Source organism: Thalassophryne amazonica, chromosome 11, assembly GCF_902500255.1.
Source record: "Thalassophryne amazonica chromosome 11, fThaAma1.1, whole genome shotgun sequence".
NCBI lineage: Eukaryota > Metazoa > Chordata > Actinopteri > Batrachoidiformes > Batrachoididae > Thalassophryne > Thalassophryne amazonica.
Genome location: NC_047113.1, coordinates 26,385,743 through 26,402,798, shown reverse-complemented (window position 1 = coordinate 26,402,798; position 17,056 = coordinate 26,385,743). Strand labels below are relative to the sequence as shown.

Sequence of the window (17,056 nt, the reverse complement as noted above, 5' to 3'; positions counted from 1 at the left end):
TGGCAAGTTAAAAGACATTTTGGCATCATCACTGAATTAATAATCTAAGTGGGTGTATTTGTAAGTTTGACCTTCTACTGATTTTAAAAACCCAAAATATAAGCATCCTTGTGTTAGCATCCTTCTCCCCCCCCCCCCCCCCCCCCCCACACTGGCGCGCGCGCGCGCGCGTTCCCGTGTTGAGGACCGGAGACGCGCCGTCACCTGTCTGAACTCTGCACATTGATTCTGACCGCTCGGTTGGTTTATTTATTTATTTGTTTGTTTTCTGCCGGGGTGTCTCTTCAGTCTGATGTTCGGACGCCCTCCGCGCTGCTGAGCGGCGCCACGATGCGGTGCCACAAGTTCTGGGAACCGCGTTCGGTCGGATTTTACATTTGGACCGTCATCCTCATCAAAGGTACCGGACACAAAGTCGATCTGCACCTTCACACGCTTTGATTTCTTCTCTACGCGTGTGCGCGCGCATGTGCGAGCGACAGACGGGACTCCGCAGTGCCATTTCTGAGTCCTTTTCGACCCTTTGTTAAATGATTTGTGATTAACAACTTTCATTATTATTTTTGTTTTTAATCATTCCATTTTATGAGGTCGTCTAAAAGAACAGTGTAACTCTAATGTTGATTTGCTCCTTAAAGTGCTCAAATATTATGTAGAATGATTATTTCTGTCGCAGTTTCACAATAAAACAAATGCTTCACAATACCAGTTTGAATATAAAAAAATGACTTGCATTCTTGCATCATCTAAATCCTGGAAAAATTAAGAATTCCTCAAAAAGTTTCATCAGCACTTTTACATCATATTAGATTTTTAATTTTAATAAATGTATTTCTTTTTTTAGTTTTTTTTATTATTGTGGGCACTGACACTGTTAATGAGAGTTTGCTCATTCAAATGTTGGGCTGCAACTAATGATTATTTTCCTCACTGATTTATCAGTTATTCTGCTTGATTAACTGATTACTTCTTATGTCCATAGAATGTCAGAAAATGATAAAAAAAAAAAAAAAAAAAATGTTGATCAGAGCCCAAGATGATGCTGAGTTTTGCCCAAAGCCCAGAGATATTCAGTTTACTGACATATAGGATTAAAGAAAAAGAAAAATAAACCAGAAAGTATTCACATTTAAGAAACTGAAATCATAGAATTAGATTTTTTTTAAATATTTCTAATTATCAAAATACTTGATTATTAATCAATTAATTGCTAAAGCTGTATTCAAATATGATGAGATTGGCATCCTTTAATTCTTTGCTCACCCCAAATCCCATCATCATCATCATTTTGGGTGTTTGCCACATTGTGAGCAGCTGATTTGTGTGTGTGTGTGTGTGTGTGTCCTCACACTGATCATGTTGTGTCAGTAGATGGTGATTGGCGTACCTGAATTAGGATGATTGATGTGTTAAACCATGACAGGAGGTCTTGTCTGTCAAGGGCAGAGGAATGCACCAGACTGGCCCCGTGTGCGTTTGACATTACAGAACATTATCAGTGATTGGGCTGTTAATGTAGAAAACACAAATCCTCCTTTTTTACATCAGGTTTTCACTGTGGAATACCAGGTACAATGTTTTTTTTTCCGGGAATGGATATCTGTTAATCTCTCCATTTTTTAGGATTGTGGCATATGTGACGTTTGATGTAAAGGTGAATGGGCTTTCCTGTGAGGAGATTTAAAGAAATGTCACCTCTGGTAGGCCTACATGCACATGCAGTTTATAAGCAGCTTTGTTCTTTTCGGTCAAAGGGAAACACAAAGCATCAGGGGACAGAAATATTTCTGAAAAGTATTCGTAGACAGCTTTTAGAGGTCAGCGTCCTCATGCCTGGTTTCCACATACTGTTTGAAGAATGGAATGTCAGCGTGTTGCCATCATGTGATCTCAGTGCCGAACAGAGCCACCCACCCAAAAAAAAAAAAAAATTCGGAATGCATGTGAGCCACGGATTAATTGCAAAAATTTACATAAGTGTGATTTTGTGTCATGATGGGAAAGAAAGAAAACAGTCAAATGAAGATAAAAATTTGTAATATACCGTGACTTTTATAAGAAAGCTGAAGTTGCAAGAAATGGTTTCCATTGGTAAGTGAAAAAGGTAAAATGCTCCACCAGGAGAGCCTACCCTCTCCTCCAGACCCCCCCCACACACACACACACACACACACACACACACACACACACACACACACACACACACACACACACACACACACACACACACACACACACACACACACACTGTACTGCCACCTCTAGCACCATCATGCTCTAAATTTCTGGGGTGAGCCCCAGCACGCTGGCATAGTCTGTAATCCAGTTTGTCCTTGTCGCGTGATTAAGTGCACAAAGATGGACAATGTTGAAGACTGTCACCACACACCCCAGCAGTATATGCAGTTGCTGCTCTCCCAACCAGCAATAGAGGAATTTTCTGTCATCTGCTCAAAGAAAAGAAAAGGAAAATCCGGTTTACTGTCTGTCACATACACTAACATTTGAATGCAGTATCACATGTACTTTCTGGAATCATCTGTGTTGAATGGATAAAGAATATAACTGCTTGTATCAGTTATCAAGCCATAACAATGATGTTGTAGGGTGGAAGTGGAACCAGAAGTTAGGTTGACCAATTTTTTTTAAATAACAATTGAACTCACTAGAGAAATCCCAAAAGATTTGAATTAGTGACTTTGCTCAAGGGTACGTTAGTAGTGATAATAAGTAAGACATAGGCTCTTCTTCCAGCATCCCCACTTGTGCTTTCCCATCTGGTCAAAGGAGTGAACATTGGGTTCTCCAGTCACACGGCTGCTTTGCTTTAACGTCTTCCATATAGAATTGTTCATAAAAGTGTTCCACATACAGAGAAATATGTTGTATAGCAAATTAAACAAAAACATCCTGTAGACTGCTTACTACTCTTTCACTTTTGGGATACAAAGTTGACCTGCTTTTTTGCCTCCATTTGAACCCACCAGAGGAATTGCAGAAGAGCCTAATTACTCACCTTACTCAAGGGTGCCTTAGTGATGGTAATGCAAGTAAGACAAGTGCCCTACTTTCACCTTCCCCTAGCCTCGGTCCCACGGAATAATAAAGGCTGAAGAAGGAGCCACGCATGAGTGTGGGGTGATTATTTGAAGAACGACCCACGTTTTCATCTATCACGTATCCACTATGAAGGTGCCACTATGTGCCTCTCTGTACCCCGCATGTGCCGCGTAGCAGCTTCTAGTGAGCCACGACTGACCTGTCATTACAGCCTCAAATAGCTCGCATCAGCCACACTAAGCCATGTAGTGCCATGATAGCGCCATGATAGCGCCATGATAACGCAATGATAATGCCATGTTGGCGCACGTTTAGGCATGAGTTTGGTCCAAACCTCCAGCCCTCCCACACCTGGTCCCTTTAAAGTGGGGTGTTGTGTGGGCCGCTGAAGAGGAGGTACTGCTGGCCCACCACCACCAGATGGCGCCCTGCTTGGAGTGCGGGCTTCAAGCACGAGAGGGCGCCGGAGCCACTGGGAGTGACAGCTGTCGCTCTTCATCAGCACCAGCTGTCACTCATTCAACCCATCACCATAAAGGCCGGACTGCAACTCCACCTCCTCGCCGAGAAATCATCTACCATACAGGTCATTTTCTCTGCTGACTTAAAACATTGAGTAATAATCTGAACTTCTTTGCAGCCGTTTTCCTGTGGTGATTGCCTTATCTGTGGGAATTGGCGTTTGGTGTGATCAGCGACGGCTTCGCTTCACACCCCAACCAGATAAGTGATTAGACAGGAGCTGCACGAGTGTGTGATTGGAGGTGGAGGTGCTCCCTCCTAACTGAACACAGACTGTGGGATTACTGAGTGTGCGTACTCACACTCATCAAACTGTTTCTGTTCTCTGCCAGCAGTACTGGGTCTGACTGCTGAAGACAGTGGCCACCTGGGGCGCAGGGCTTGGTGGCTCCGGTGTTCTTCAGATCCGTTGGTGGTGGAAGCTGTGTGGGTTCCGGCTCTTCTATCACCAGACGTCTTCTATCTTCGAGCCTGCCACACGCCACCTTGTGTATGATTGACATTCCGCACTATTGTTATTGTCTGTACTTTGTTGTGCACTTCACAACATTAAATTGTTACTTTTTGGCTTATCCATTGTCCGTTCATTAACGCCCCCTGTTGTGGGTCCGTGTCACGACACTTTCACAACAGTGGGTTTTCAATTCACAGATTCACAGCAGCATTAAAGATGTCCCTTCTTTTTTTGTTTTAAACACAGTCCAAAAATAGACGCTCCATCACAGTTCCGCAGTTGTGAGCTGTGCGCCAGGCTACAGTCCACCTGTAATGCACCAGACCAGCTAGTCCTGAACCACGGGTTCCTGGAGAGCCGCTTCTGTGCTCCCCGCTGGCTCCGCGGCTCTGGCTTTTTTTTTTCGGCTTTAAACACACAAAACTTTATGTTTGTGTCTGTTTATTTCTGCAAAATCGCTCTTTTGCGCATGCTCTGCTGTTGTCCTTTCATGGACAGCCGCCTCTATGCTCTTTCTGGCTTCTGTTCCATCCGTGACTTGCTGGCTTTATTTTTTCCCTGGCTTTAAGCACAATCATTTTTACAACGTGAATCCACTTTAACTTTGTGTTCGTCCGTTTATTTCTGCAAAAGCGCTCTTTTGCGTCGCACGCTGCTGTTGTCCTTTCATGGACAGCCGCCTCTCTGCTCTTTCTGGCTTCCGTTCCATCTGTGGCTTGCTGGCTTTATTTTTTCCCTGGCTTTAAACACCATCATTTTTACAACGTGATTCCACTTTTGACTTTGTGTTCTTTTACATACTTTTACATACAACAGACATGAACATACAGACATACTTTTACAGCAAGGAAACTGTTTTATCAAGCTATAAAAAACATAAAAATAATTACCTTAAGCTGTTCAAAATACATCCCACATGGAGCAGGAAAGAGACGGAAAAAAAGCGTCCAGATGAACAGTCCTCTATGAATGCCAGATGTGATTAGAAGTGTTTTTCAACATCCAAGGTTTGGCAGAAAATGATTAATCCACTACAAAATATATAGAGTCCAGCACACAGAGCAGATGCAATTGTGTGCGCAAGAGGAGGAGCAGCTCCAAAAATAGCCTCTCAGGTCCTGCGAATGTGCCAGGCGCACGGATAATGGACTTTTTTGCAGACTCGTAAGCACCACGCACATGCCTCTAAGCCGTCGCAGTAACTCGAACACAAACTGCGCCACGCTGTTGTTGCTAAATTTTGAACATCTTGAAATTAGTGCCACGCTCAGAGAGGAGCCTCGTTAATGGAAGATAATGCCTCTAAGAGCCACTCTGAGCCACTTTAATGCCACGATAGGTCACAAAACAAAAAAACAGGGTGCGTGTCTCTTTCTTCACTCCTTTCTTCACTCGGTGGGACAGAGGCTTTGACATTTACATGGGTTGTCAATGAATTGGACATTTGGCTCTACAGTCACACTGCATTTGGCATTTCTATCACCACTTCCACATGGAATTCTTCATAAAAGTGCAACAGATACAGAAAAATGTAACAGCATAACAGAAATATATCATCAATGTGTTGAGAAGAGTTCGGTAGCCTGCTGACTTCTTTTTGTGAAGTACGAAACATTTCAAGAAGATATATATATATATATATATATATATATATATATATATATATATATATATCTATATATATATCTATTATATATATATCAAAGAAACAAATTTTTATATACTTGCTTACTAGTAAATTAGTTTCCAATTAATCTACTACACATATTCCCATTAAAGCTTCAATTTGGATTGATTCTATCATTGGCATATTTCTCTCTTCCAGTGTTGTTAATGTTGCAGGTCCACAAGTTTGTGTTCTGCACATTTTCAAAAGTGTGGTTGGATATGGATATGGCTGTCACACTCATTACTGCAACACGGTGATGTTTTAGCCTCTGGATTAGGATTAAACGCAGGGCCATGAGCTCTCTACCCGAGATTATAAATTTCTCTTGTATGAATTCTTCCACCTGAAAGTCCATTAACACACAACGTCATGTGCTGTGATCCCTGCTTGAAACTGCAATCAGTCATATGATGCTGGGAGTGTTAATGGCTGCAGGACCTCAGAACTAGGAAACTTCTTTACATACAGATATACACAGACTAACACACAGTTTAGCAAACAAAATTGACAAACAGGACATGGTAGAAAACAGCTGCTGTTTTAAAATGTCCTCATGTAAATTTAATACTTTTTTCAGTATTAATCTCTTTACTGTCCCTCATCTGTTCCTGTCACACACAAGGGTGCAAATTTAGAACTAGAAATTGGGGGGGGAAGAAAGTGCGAGGCCCGCAGGGCCGAAGCCCATAGGCCCAGGGTCTGCTTTAGGCCCCCAGAAGCTCAGATGAGCTCAGATGAATTCTGAGCATCCAGAACAGTAATTTTAATGTTTTGAGAAGACCATAGATGTGGACACTATTTGACTTACACAGTTTGAAACTGTGGATATAAGTACTTTATTCTGAGAATAGCCAGCATTGATTGGTGTAAATAAGGTATCACCACATGTGTAGAACTCAAAAAGAATGATAGGTTGAGTTTTCATTAAAAAAAATAACTGCAATGTGTAAAATGTATTCATAATATGAAAGAACAGGCTCTTTAATAATTATTAACTATCGCATACTGTATTTTTTTTCTCAAGATTTGTTTTTTGCATGAGTTTGAAAAAACAACAGATCATAAGTTTCGGATAAATTACTTATCATGAATTTAATTTTCAAAGTGGCACCAATGATAACACTCATACTAATATACACTCAACAAAAATATAAATGCAACACTTTTGGTTTTTGCTCCCATTTTGTATGAGATGAACTCAAAGATCTAATAACGTTTTCCACATACACATATCACCATTTCCTCAAATATGTTCACAAACCAGTCTAAATTGTGATAGTGAGCACTTCTCCTTTGCTGAGATAATCCATCCCACCTCACAGGTGTGCCATATCAAGATGCTGATTAGACACCATGATTAGTGCACAGGTGTGCCTTAGACTGTCCACAATAAAAGGCCACTCTGAAAGGTGCAGTTCTGTTTTATTGGGGGGGGGGATAGCAGTCAGTATCTGGTGTGACCACCATTTGCCTCATGCAGTGCGACACATCTCCTTTGTATAGAGTTGATCAGGTTGTCAATTGTGGCCTGTGGAATGTTGGTCCACTCCTCTTCAATGGCTGTGCGAAGTTGCTGGATATTGGCAGGACTGGTACACGCTGTCGTATACGCCGGTCCAGAGCATCCCAAACATGCTCAATGGGTGACATGTCCGGGTGAATATGCCGGCCATGCAAGAACAGGGACATTTCAGCTTCCAAGAACTGTGTACAGATCCTTGCAACATGGGGCCGTGCATTATCCTGCTGCAACATGAGGTGATGTTCTGGAGTATGGCACAACAATGGGCCTCAGGATCTTGTCACGGTATGTTTGTGCATTCAAAATGCCATCAATAAAATGCCCCTGTGTTCTTCGTCCATAACAGACGCCTGCCCATACCATAAACCCACCGCCACCATGGGCCACTCGATCCACAACATTGACATCAGAAAACTGCTCACCCACACGCCGCCACACACGCTGTCTGCCATCTGCCCTGGACAGTGTGAACCGGGATTCATCCGTGAAGAGAACACCTCTCCAACGTGCCAAACGCCAGCGAATGTGAGCATTTGCCCACTCAAGTCGGTTACGACGACGAACTGGAGTCAGGTCGAGACCCTGATGAGGATGACGAGCATGCAGATGAGCTTCTCTGAGACGGTTTCTGACAGTTTGTGCAGAAATTCTTTGGTTATGCAAACTGATTGTTTCAGCAGCTGTCTGAGTGGCTGGTCTCAGACAATCTTGGAGGTGAACATGCTGGATGTGGAGGTCCTGGGCTGGTGTGGTTACACGTGGTCTGCGGTTGTGAGGCTGGTTGGATGTACTGCCAAATTCTCTGAAACGCCTTTGGAGACGGCTATGGTAGAGAAATGAACATTCAATACACGAGCAACAGCTCTGGTTGACATTCCTGCTGTCAGCATGCCAATTGCACGCTCCCTCAAATCTTGCGACATCTGTGGCATTGTGCTGTGTGATAGAACTGCACCTTTCAGAGTGGCCTTTTATTGTGGGCAGTCTAAGGCACACCTGTGCACTAATCATGGTGTCTAATCAGCATCTTGATATGGCCACCTGTGAGGTGGGATGGATTATCTCAGCAAAGGAGAAGTGCTCACAAGTTTTAGATCTTTGAGTTCATCTCATACAAAATGGGAGCAAAACCAAAAGTGTTGCGTTTATATTTTGTTGAGTGTAATTTCGCTTGCATAGACTGATTTTGGAGATCAAGCAATAATTGCAGATGGGCTTTCTGAGGTCCCAGATAGCTTTTCTGATTTCCTTTTCTAACTTTCAGAATTTAGTAAATTAGCATATGGTCCATTGATACTTATGTGTAGACACTAGTCCCTAGAGGCAACTATTTTTGGTTTCAAATCTGGGCAAATGCAGTCCCCAGAAATTCATGTAGTACTAATTTGTAAGGTTGTATGGACGCGCGATCGGATTGTTTGAGTTTTAGCACATATCTGCTGCAGTGTTTCCCTACAGTATTATAAGCCTGGCAGACCGCCAGGCTAACAAAAACTCCCACCAGGCCAGAAATAGTTTGTTAATAATGTTAAAGTAAAATACTGACAAATTAATTTGGATGTCAGTAGTCATTTAGTGCATCCACTGCACATATTACGCCACATTTACTGTGGAGTAAATGTTATTTTTATAGTGAATTGACAACACTTGTTTTTTTTTTATTATTATAGTTATTTTTATCTTACTGATGGTCAACTGGCTGCAGTCACAGACTACTAGTTTTCTATACAGACCTGGAATAGTCAATATCAAGCCTATATCTGGGCTTCCCCATGTTAACAGTGGCAGCAATGAGTTTGGCTACGTCACAATGAACCCATAAATGATCAAGAGGTAGAGCATGTGTGGCTCCATTGTCTGATGAAAGAAGCCTCAACATGCCCCCTATGTTCAGGTCCAAACCAGCTAAGCTAACAGGCTAAACTCAGTTTGAATTCTTATTAAATCATATTTTTGGGGACTGCATGGTAGTTGTCATAACTATTTGCTTTGGTGTGGGCATAAAGAAAAATTATGAGCCACTTATTTTCTCAGTAATTCTGCATTAAATTGACCTTACTGAACAGGCTACTGATAGCTACAGAAAGTGCTACAGCCATTAGTTTACAAGATTAATAAGATGAGAGTTTCAATAGTGCCAGTATTGCAGCAGGTGCTTGCAATAAAATGTTCAAAAATGCACACAGCCCTAGTATTTTCTTTTGCACATTATTACCTTTTCTTTGTCTTTATCCTATCTGATGATTCTCAAATTGACATCACAACCTACATACTTGTTTGATAGTATTGCTAATCCCAAGAACCTTAACCATTTTCATATTGATGGCTTCAATGACTGGTCTGGTTTTAAAGCTGGAAACCCAAAGAGACCCAGTAGGGGACAGACAACAGAAACATTGACATTCCTTTGGGCTTTTCCATTTGCTGGGATCCTCAACACTGAGGCACCTCAATGCTGGATCGTCACACCACATAGCCAAAACATTGAAGGTGATGGTCCCACATTACACCAGTGATATGCCTCACCTGAGTCTCCCTGAGTAACTACTCATTTGACACAAAGTCATCCCAGTGGTACCCAAGGAGTCACCAAAGAGACCCTATACCAAGACACCCAGTAATCACTTGAGGCCACGCATAGTGCCCAAGTCTTGCAACCATCAGTAAGACAGAAACTACCAGGACATTGAAATCCCAAATCTTTGTCTGGTTCCAGGACAATTACAAACCCAGACAGACATGTCATTAAGGACACATTTTCTTCAAGCTGTTTGTGAGTTTTAATGACTTTATTAAATGTATTTATTTAATTTTTTGCATCCATAATTGGGCTTTCGTGACATCAGTGAGCCACCTACAGGTCGGAGAATCACATGAGGAAATAGACTGAGACAAAGCAGATTTTAAAACACTGATTTTGTGTTTAACATTCAATTATAGTTCAACTGGGAATCAGAATCTTTTTTTTTTTTTACCCACCATTACTCTTCATTACTGCATTTATACATTATTTGAAGTTGTGAGGCAGGCCGAACATCTCATGCATTATTGTCTATTTTAGTGTTATCAGGCAACAACTCAGAATTTTTATTTATTTATTTTTTTACTTTTGTATTGGCAGTTGGAATAGAAGACATAGCACCAGAGCACAATGAACACTTAGAATGAGATGTCAAACTCTAAAGGGGTATTATTTGAAAATGAGGACAAAGTATTTAAGTATTATGAACATAGTGTTCAACATGCAGCCTCACTGTGTATTAACAGGCAGAAGTACAAAATTTTAATGAACAAATTTATAAACTGTCACTCAGTATTATGTTAATATTTAATGAGAAGGCCATTAATGTCACTGTGTGTATTTGTTTTCAACTTGGAAAAAATAATTAGAATTCTACCTAAGCAATTATAATTACCTAGAATTATAAACCTAGACAGTTTTTGTGCAAGAAAAGTGATCTTCTGCTTCAGGACACGCACAGATTTTTTTATCTGCCTCACTGTATTGCCGCCTCCCTCTCATTGAAAATAGTCTTTCTTTCTCCATCATTCTACAGTATGCCTCTAATCAACCATCACTGCACACTCAGTGTGTTGGAACAGTTACATAAAACCAGCCACTTGTGATAAATTAGAGGTTTAAAACTGCAGAACATCTGGATCCTTTAGTGCGGACCTTTCCCGACTGACTCATTCTCCTTTCAAGTGCATGAAAGTGATATGAGATTCTTGTACTTGCGACCCTAATTTAAGCCATTCCACATTCATAAATGGAGCTATTTGTAAAGCATACATTATCAAAACACTAAAGTTATAATCAGGTCCCAAAATAATTTTGTCTCTGTACACCACCTGAATGGAACTGAAGTGGAACAGCAAAGGTGTGCTTGTATTGTAGACTTTTAACTTTAATTCAAGGGGTTTAACAAATTATTGCTTTAACCATTTAGGAATTATGGCCATTTGCATATGGAGCCCATAAGGAATTGGACAAACTATATGAGGATTATTTTTAACTCAGCCACATGGGGTGTGCAGCCAGTACATTCTGAGTGCCGGTCCCAAGCCCGGATAAATGAGGAGGGTTGCGTCAGGAAGGGCATCCGGCGTAAAACAAGCCAACCGAACTATGCAGACTCAGAATCGAATTCCCATACCGGATCGGTCGCGGCCCGGGTTAACAAGGTCCACCACCGGTGCTATTGCCCAACAGGGTGCCGGTGGAAACTGGGCTACTGCTGGGCGAAGACGACAAAGAAGAGGAGGAAAACGTTGCCTACGAACAGCGGGTAGAAGAAGAAAACTAGAAGGGTGGAAATGAGAGTGGGGACTTTGAATGTTGGTAGTATGACTGGTAAAGGGAGAGAGCTGGCTGATATGATGGAGAGGAGAAAGGTAGACATATTGTGTGTGGAAGAGACCAAGTGGAGGGAAGTAAGAGCAGGAGCATCGGCGGTGGGTACGAGTTGTTGTACCATGGTGAGGACCGGAAGAGAAATGGTGTTGGGGGTCATTTTAAAGGAAGAGTATGTTAAAAGTGTGTTGGAGGTTAAGCGAGTGTCTGACAGGGTGATGAGTGTGAAGTTGGAAATTGAAGGGGTGATGATGAATATCATCAGTGCATATGCCCCACAGTTGGTTGTGAGATGAAGGAGAAAGAAGATTTCTGGAGTGTGTTAGATGAGGTGGTGGAGAGTGGTGCCAAGCATGAAAGAGTGGTGATAGGAGCAGACTTCAGTGGGCATGTTGGTGAAGGGAACAGAGGTGATGAGGAAGTAATTGGTAGATATGGTATCAAGGATAGGAATGGGGAAGGACAGATGATAGTTGATTTTGCAAAAAGGATGGAAATGGCTGTGGTGACTACCTACTTTAAGAAAAGGGAGGAGCACAGGGTAACATATAAGAAGTGGAGGAAGGTGCACACAGGTGGACTACATTCTTTATAGGAGATGCAAGCTAAAAGAAATCACAGACTGTAAAGTGGTAGCAGGAGAGAGTGTCACTAGACAGCACAGGATGGTGTTTGTTAGGATGACTTTAGAGGTAAAGAAGAGAGTGAGAGCTCAACAAAGGATCAGATGTGGAAGCTGAAGGAGGAAGACTGTTGTGTGAAATTTACCGAGCAGGTGAGAGAAGCACTGGTTGGAGGGGAAGCAATTTTGGACAACTGGAAAAGTACTGCAGATGTGGTGAGGGGAGACAGCTAGGACAGTACTTGGGGTATGACATCTGGACAGTGGAAAGAAGACAAGGAGACTTGGTGGTGGAATGAAAGAGGTCCAGGAAAGCATAAGGAGAAAGAGGTTGGTGAAAAAGTTTGGGATAATTGGAGAGAGAAGAAAGTAGACAGGAGTACAAGGAGATGCAGCGTAAGGCAAAAAGAGAAGTGGCCAAAAGCAAAGGAAAAGGCATATTGCGAGCTTGTACAAGAAGTTGAATAGTAAGGAAGGAGAAAAGGACTTGTACCGATTGGGCCAGACAAGGGACAGAGCTGGAAAAGGATGTGCAGCCGGTTAGGGTGGTAAAAGATGCACATGGTAATGTGCTGACAAGTGAGGAGTGTGTGCTGAGAAGGTGGATGGAATATTTTGAAGAGTTGATGAATAAAGAAAATGAGCGAGAGAAAAGGCTGGATGATGTGGGTGAGAGTAAATCAGGAAGTACAAGAGATTAGCAAGGAAGAAGTGAGGGCTGCTATGAAGAGGATGAAGAGTGGAAAAGGCAGTTGGTCCAGATGACATTCCAGTGGAGGCATGGAAATGTCTAGGAGAGATGGCAGTAGAGTTTTCTAACCAGATTGTTTAATAAAATCTTGGAAAGTGAGAGGATACCTGAGGAGTGGAGACGAAGTGTGCTGGTTCCTATTTTCAAGAAACAAGGGTGATGTGCAGAGCTGCAGTAACTACAGAGGCATAAAGCTGATCAGCCACAGCATGAAGTTATGGGAAAGAGTAGTAGAAGCTAGCTTAGAAAACAGGTGAAGATCTGTGAGCAGCAATATGGTTCATGCCGAGAAAGAGCACTACAGATGCAATGTTTGCTCTGAGAATACTGTTGGAAAAGTACAGAGAAGGACAGAAAGAGTTACATTGTGGGTTTGTGGACTTAGAAAAGCTTATGATAGGGTGCCAAGAGAAGAGTTGTGGCATTGTATGAGGAAGTCTGGAGTGGCAGAGAAGTATGTTAGGGTAGTGCAGGACATGTACAAGAATAGTGTGACAGCGGTGAGATGCGCAGTCGGAATGACAGACTCATTCAAGGTGGAGGTGGGATTACACCAAGGATCAGCTCTGAGTCCTTTCTTGTTTGCAGTGGTGATGGACAGGTTGACGGATGAGATCAGACAGGAGTCCCCATGGACTATGATGTTTGCAGATGACATTGTGATCTGTAGTGAGAGTAGAGAGCAAGTTGAGTCTAGTCTGGAGAAGTGGAGATATGCTTTGGAGGAGAGGAAGGGAAGAAGTCAGTAGAAGCAAGACTGAGTACATGTGTGTGAATGAGAGGGAGCCCAGTGGAATAGTGCAGTTACAAGGAGTAGAAGTGGTGAAAGTAGATGAGTTTAAATATTTGGGGTCAACTGTTCAAAGTAATGGAGAGTGTGGTAGAGAGGTGAAGAAGAGAGTGCAAGCAGGGTGGAGTGGGTGGAGAAAGGTGGCAGGAGTGATTTGTGACCGAAGAATATCAGCAAGAGTGAAGGGAAAGTTTACAAAACAGTAGTGAGACCAGCTATGTTGTATGGTTTAGAGACAGTGGCACTAACAAAAAGACAGGAGGCAGAGCTGGAGGTGGCAGAGCTGAAGATGTTGAGATTCTCTTTGGGAGTGACAAGAATGGACAAGATTAGGAATGAACATATCAGAGGGACAGCTCAGGTGGGACGGTTTGGAGACAAAGTCAGAGAGGCGACATTGAGATGGTTTGGACATGTGCAGAGGAGGGACCCAGGGTATATAGGGAGAAGGATGCTGAGGATGGAGCCACCAGGCAGGAGGAGAAGAGGGAGACCAAAGAGGAGGTTCATGGATGTGCTGAGAGAGGACATGCAGGTGGTTGGTGTGACAGAGGAAGATACAGAGGACAGGGTGAGATGGAAACGATTGATCTGCTGTGGCGACCCCTAACGAGAACAGCCGAAAGACAAAGAAGAAGAAGATATGAGGATTATTTTTAACACAATCACTCTGACAGCCAGTTACAACTCAGGGGATGGATACATGAACTTTTACAAACAACTGAATATGTCTTGGACTTCATTTATGGACATCACCATTGGCTGAACCAACCAGTAACATCTACTGCTTACATCACAAAGGTTTTGGGAGGGGTAGAGCAGATCATCTAGTCAACTGGCTACCTGCTTCAGAAACACAATCATAACTACACCACAGCCATAGCCTGGATGATAACAAGGCACTTAAAGGTCTGAGGTGATAGTAGTGATAAATATTCAGTTTCAGTTAACAAGAACACAGTTATCAAAATCACTTTCCTAATGTGGCATTATTAAAGACAAGGCTACAGGAGTCCATTTTCAATAATCTATTTTCAACTAGAAACACCAAAGCAATCCTCATACAAGATGGCTGACAAAAATAATATGAAAATGGACTTTTTTTTCTTTCCTCTCTATGATTTAAGGATGACTGTGTTGGTAAACTAACCAGTTAACTAACACTGTGCCGTCATCGCACATCAAAACAGCCTTAATTCAACACACCCACTTTAATAGAGTGTACAAGCTTCGCTACAGCTGATGGTTCCAAGTGATTGGTGTTAAAATGTGCAGAAAACACCTTAAGGTAAATTGTATGTGGGAAGGAATTGTAAACGGTAATGTAGCAGACATATAGTACGCCTGGAAAGTATTCACAGCGCTTCACTTTTTCCACATTTTGTTATGTCACAGCCTCATTCCAAAATGGATGAAATTCACTTTGTTTCTCAAAATTCGACACACAATACCCCATGACAATCTGAAAAAAGTTTTTTGTTTTAGATTTTTTTGGCCAAAACACACACACGCACACACACACAAAAAACCCCACTAGGAAATCACATGTATATAAGTATTGACAGCCTTTTGCCATTAAGATCAAAATTGATCTCAGATGCATCCTGTTTGTTATGGTCGTGACCCAAAAACCGGATTGGACTCTAAAGCAGGAGGCTGAACAGATGAATGAAACCAGATTTATTGTACTAGAAAGAGTACAAGGGAAAATGCCGGAGAATTGTGAATGATGAGGAGGAGTTCTGGAAAGGGGAGACCCAGCCCGCGCTGCGTTGGAAACAGGAAGCCGCAGCCTGACAAGACCAGGTGCGTAGGTGTGAGATCCAAACCAGGAGCGGAGATGAGGTGAAGATGAGTCCGGGACCAGGTGGCTCCCTGTGGAGCTGACGGAGGGAAGAGTCACTGTGGAGGAGGAGAGAGAGATTGAGTGCAGGTGTTGGAACACCCGAGCCGCAGAGCAGCGAACGGTTCTCGGTTCACTCAGTAACAAAATAGCAGAAGGTTGCAGGGCATCAAAACACAGCAAAAATGCAAGTTACAAACAGCGAGTCAAAAACACTGCAGTGGAACGCAGACAGAAAAGCTCTATACAGAAACAGAGTAGCCACGTTACCAGGCTGTGAACACTGAGCTTCTGGCACCAATGAGGTGTTGAACCAGGATTTAAATACAGGGGGGTTCCATCCCTTAGTTATGCTGCTATAGACGTAGACTGCTGGGGGGTTCCCATGATGCACTGTTTCTTTCTCTTTTGCTCTGTATGCACCACTCTGCATTTAATCATTAGTGATCGATCTCTGCTCCCCTCCACAGCATGTCCTTTTCCTGGTTCTCTCCCTCAGCCCCAACCAGTCCCAGCAGAAGACTGCCCCTCCCTGAGCCTGGTTCTGCTGGAGGTTTCTTCCTGTTAAAAGGGAGTTTTTCCTTCCCACTGTAGCCAAGTGCTTGCTCACAGGGGGTCGTTTTGGCCGTTGGGGTTTTACATAATTATTGTATGGCCTTGCCTTACAATATAAAGCGCCTTGGGGCAACTGTTTGTTGTGATTTGGCGCTATATAAAAAATTGATTGATTGATTGATTGATTGATTACTGACAGGTGTGTTCATCAGCTGCACAAGGCATGCCACCTGGAAGACAGAGAAGGGAGAGAGAGAGGCCAGATGAACAGGAACCAAGGCAGCACACAACACTGTTTCCATTACCGCATGTGCATGAATAGATGTACAGTCATGAATACTTTGATGTTGTGTTGATAACCGGGACATTAAATAACATGTGACATGTAGAAACATCTCAAGGATAACACTGGTCAGCACGATTTTTCTTGCATGGAATTTTTCAATGGATTTTGGGTAATTTGAGGGTGTCAAATCCAAATCTGTGTTAGTTTTGCAAAACACACACATTTTGAGATATGAAAACATATTTTTCATATGTTTCAAGCATTGAAGCAAAAGCTGCAGTCTCTCACACCTCTAAGGCACCATAACAATATTATGGCTCTTGTTCCCTTTTCACAAATCTGGTTTAAAACCTATGCTTTTGAAGCTGTTTTGTGTATGATTAGTCACGTCAAACTCGTGAGTGAATAAGCAACTTTTGTGTAATCCATCAATACAAAACATGCAGATTGCAAAAAATGTCATGCGATAGAGGAAATATGAGCTCAGATTTGGATTCAGCACCCCAAAATTACCCTAAATCAGTTCTCAAAGTCCATGCAAGAAAAAAAAATGTTGACCAGTGTAGTTAGCGGTTGCTGATTATATTGCTAATTATTCCTCTCACTTGACAAGTTAGCAGGTGCATTT

At 42.4% G+C, this 17,056-nt stretch overlaps 1 protein-coding gene across 1 annotated transcript in view; it reads left to right on the top strand.

The window, feature by feature from the left end:
- Window positions 1–262: 262 nt before the first annotated feature.
- The window catches only part of LOC117520137 (neuronal acetylcholine receptor subunit alpha-7-like), a 215,063-nt gene continuing 198,269 nt past the window's right edge, over window positions 263–17,056 (top strand). Inside the window, exon 1 of the mRNA XM_034181440.1 lies at window positions 263–400. Coding sequence (XP_034037331.1) covers window positions 331–400 — 70 coding nt within the window. The 5' untranslated portion in view covers window positions 263–330. The remainder of the gene's footprint in view (window positions 401–17,056) is intronic.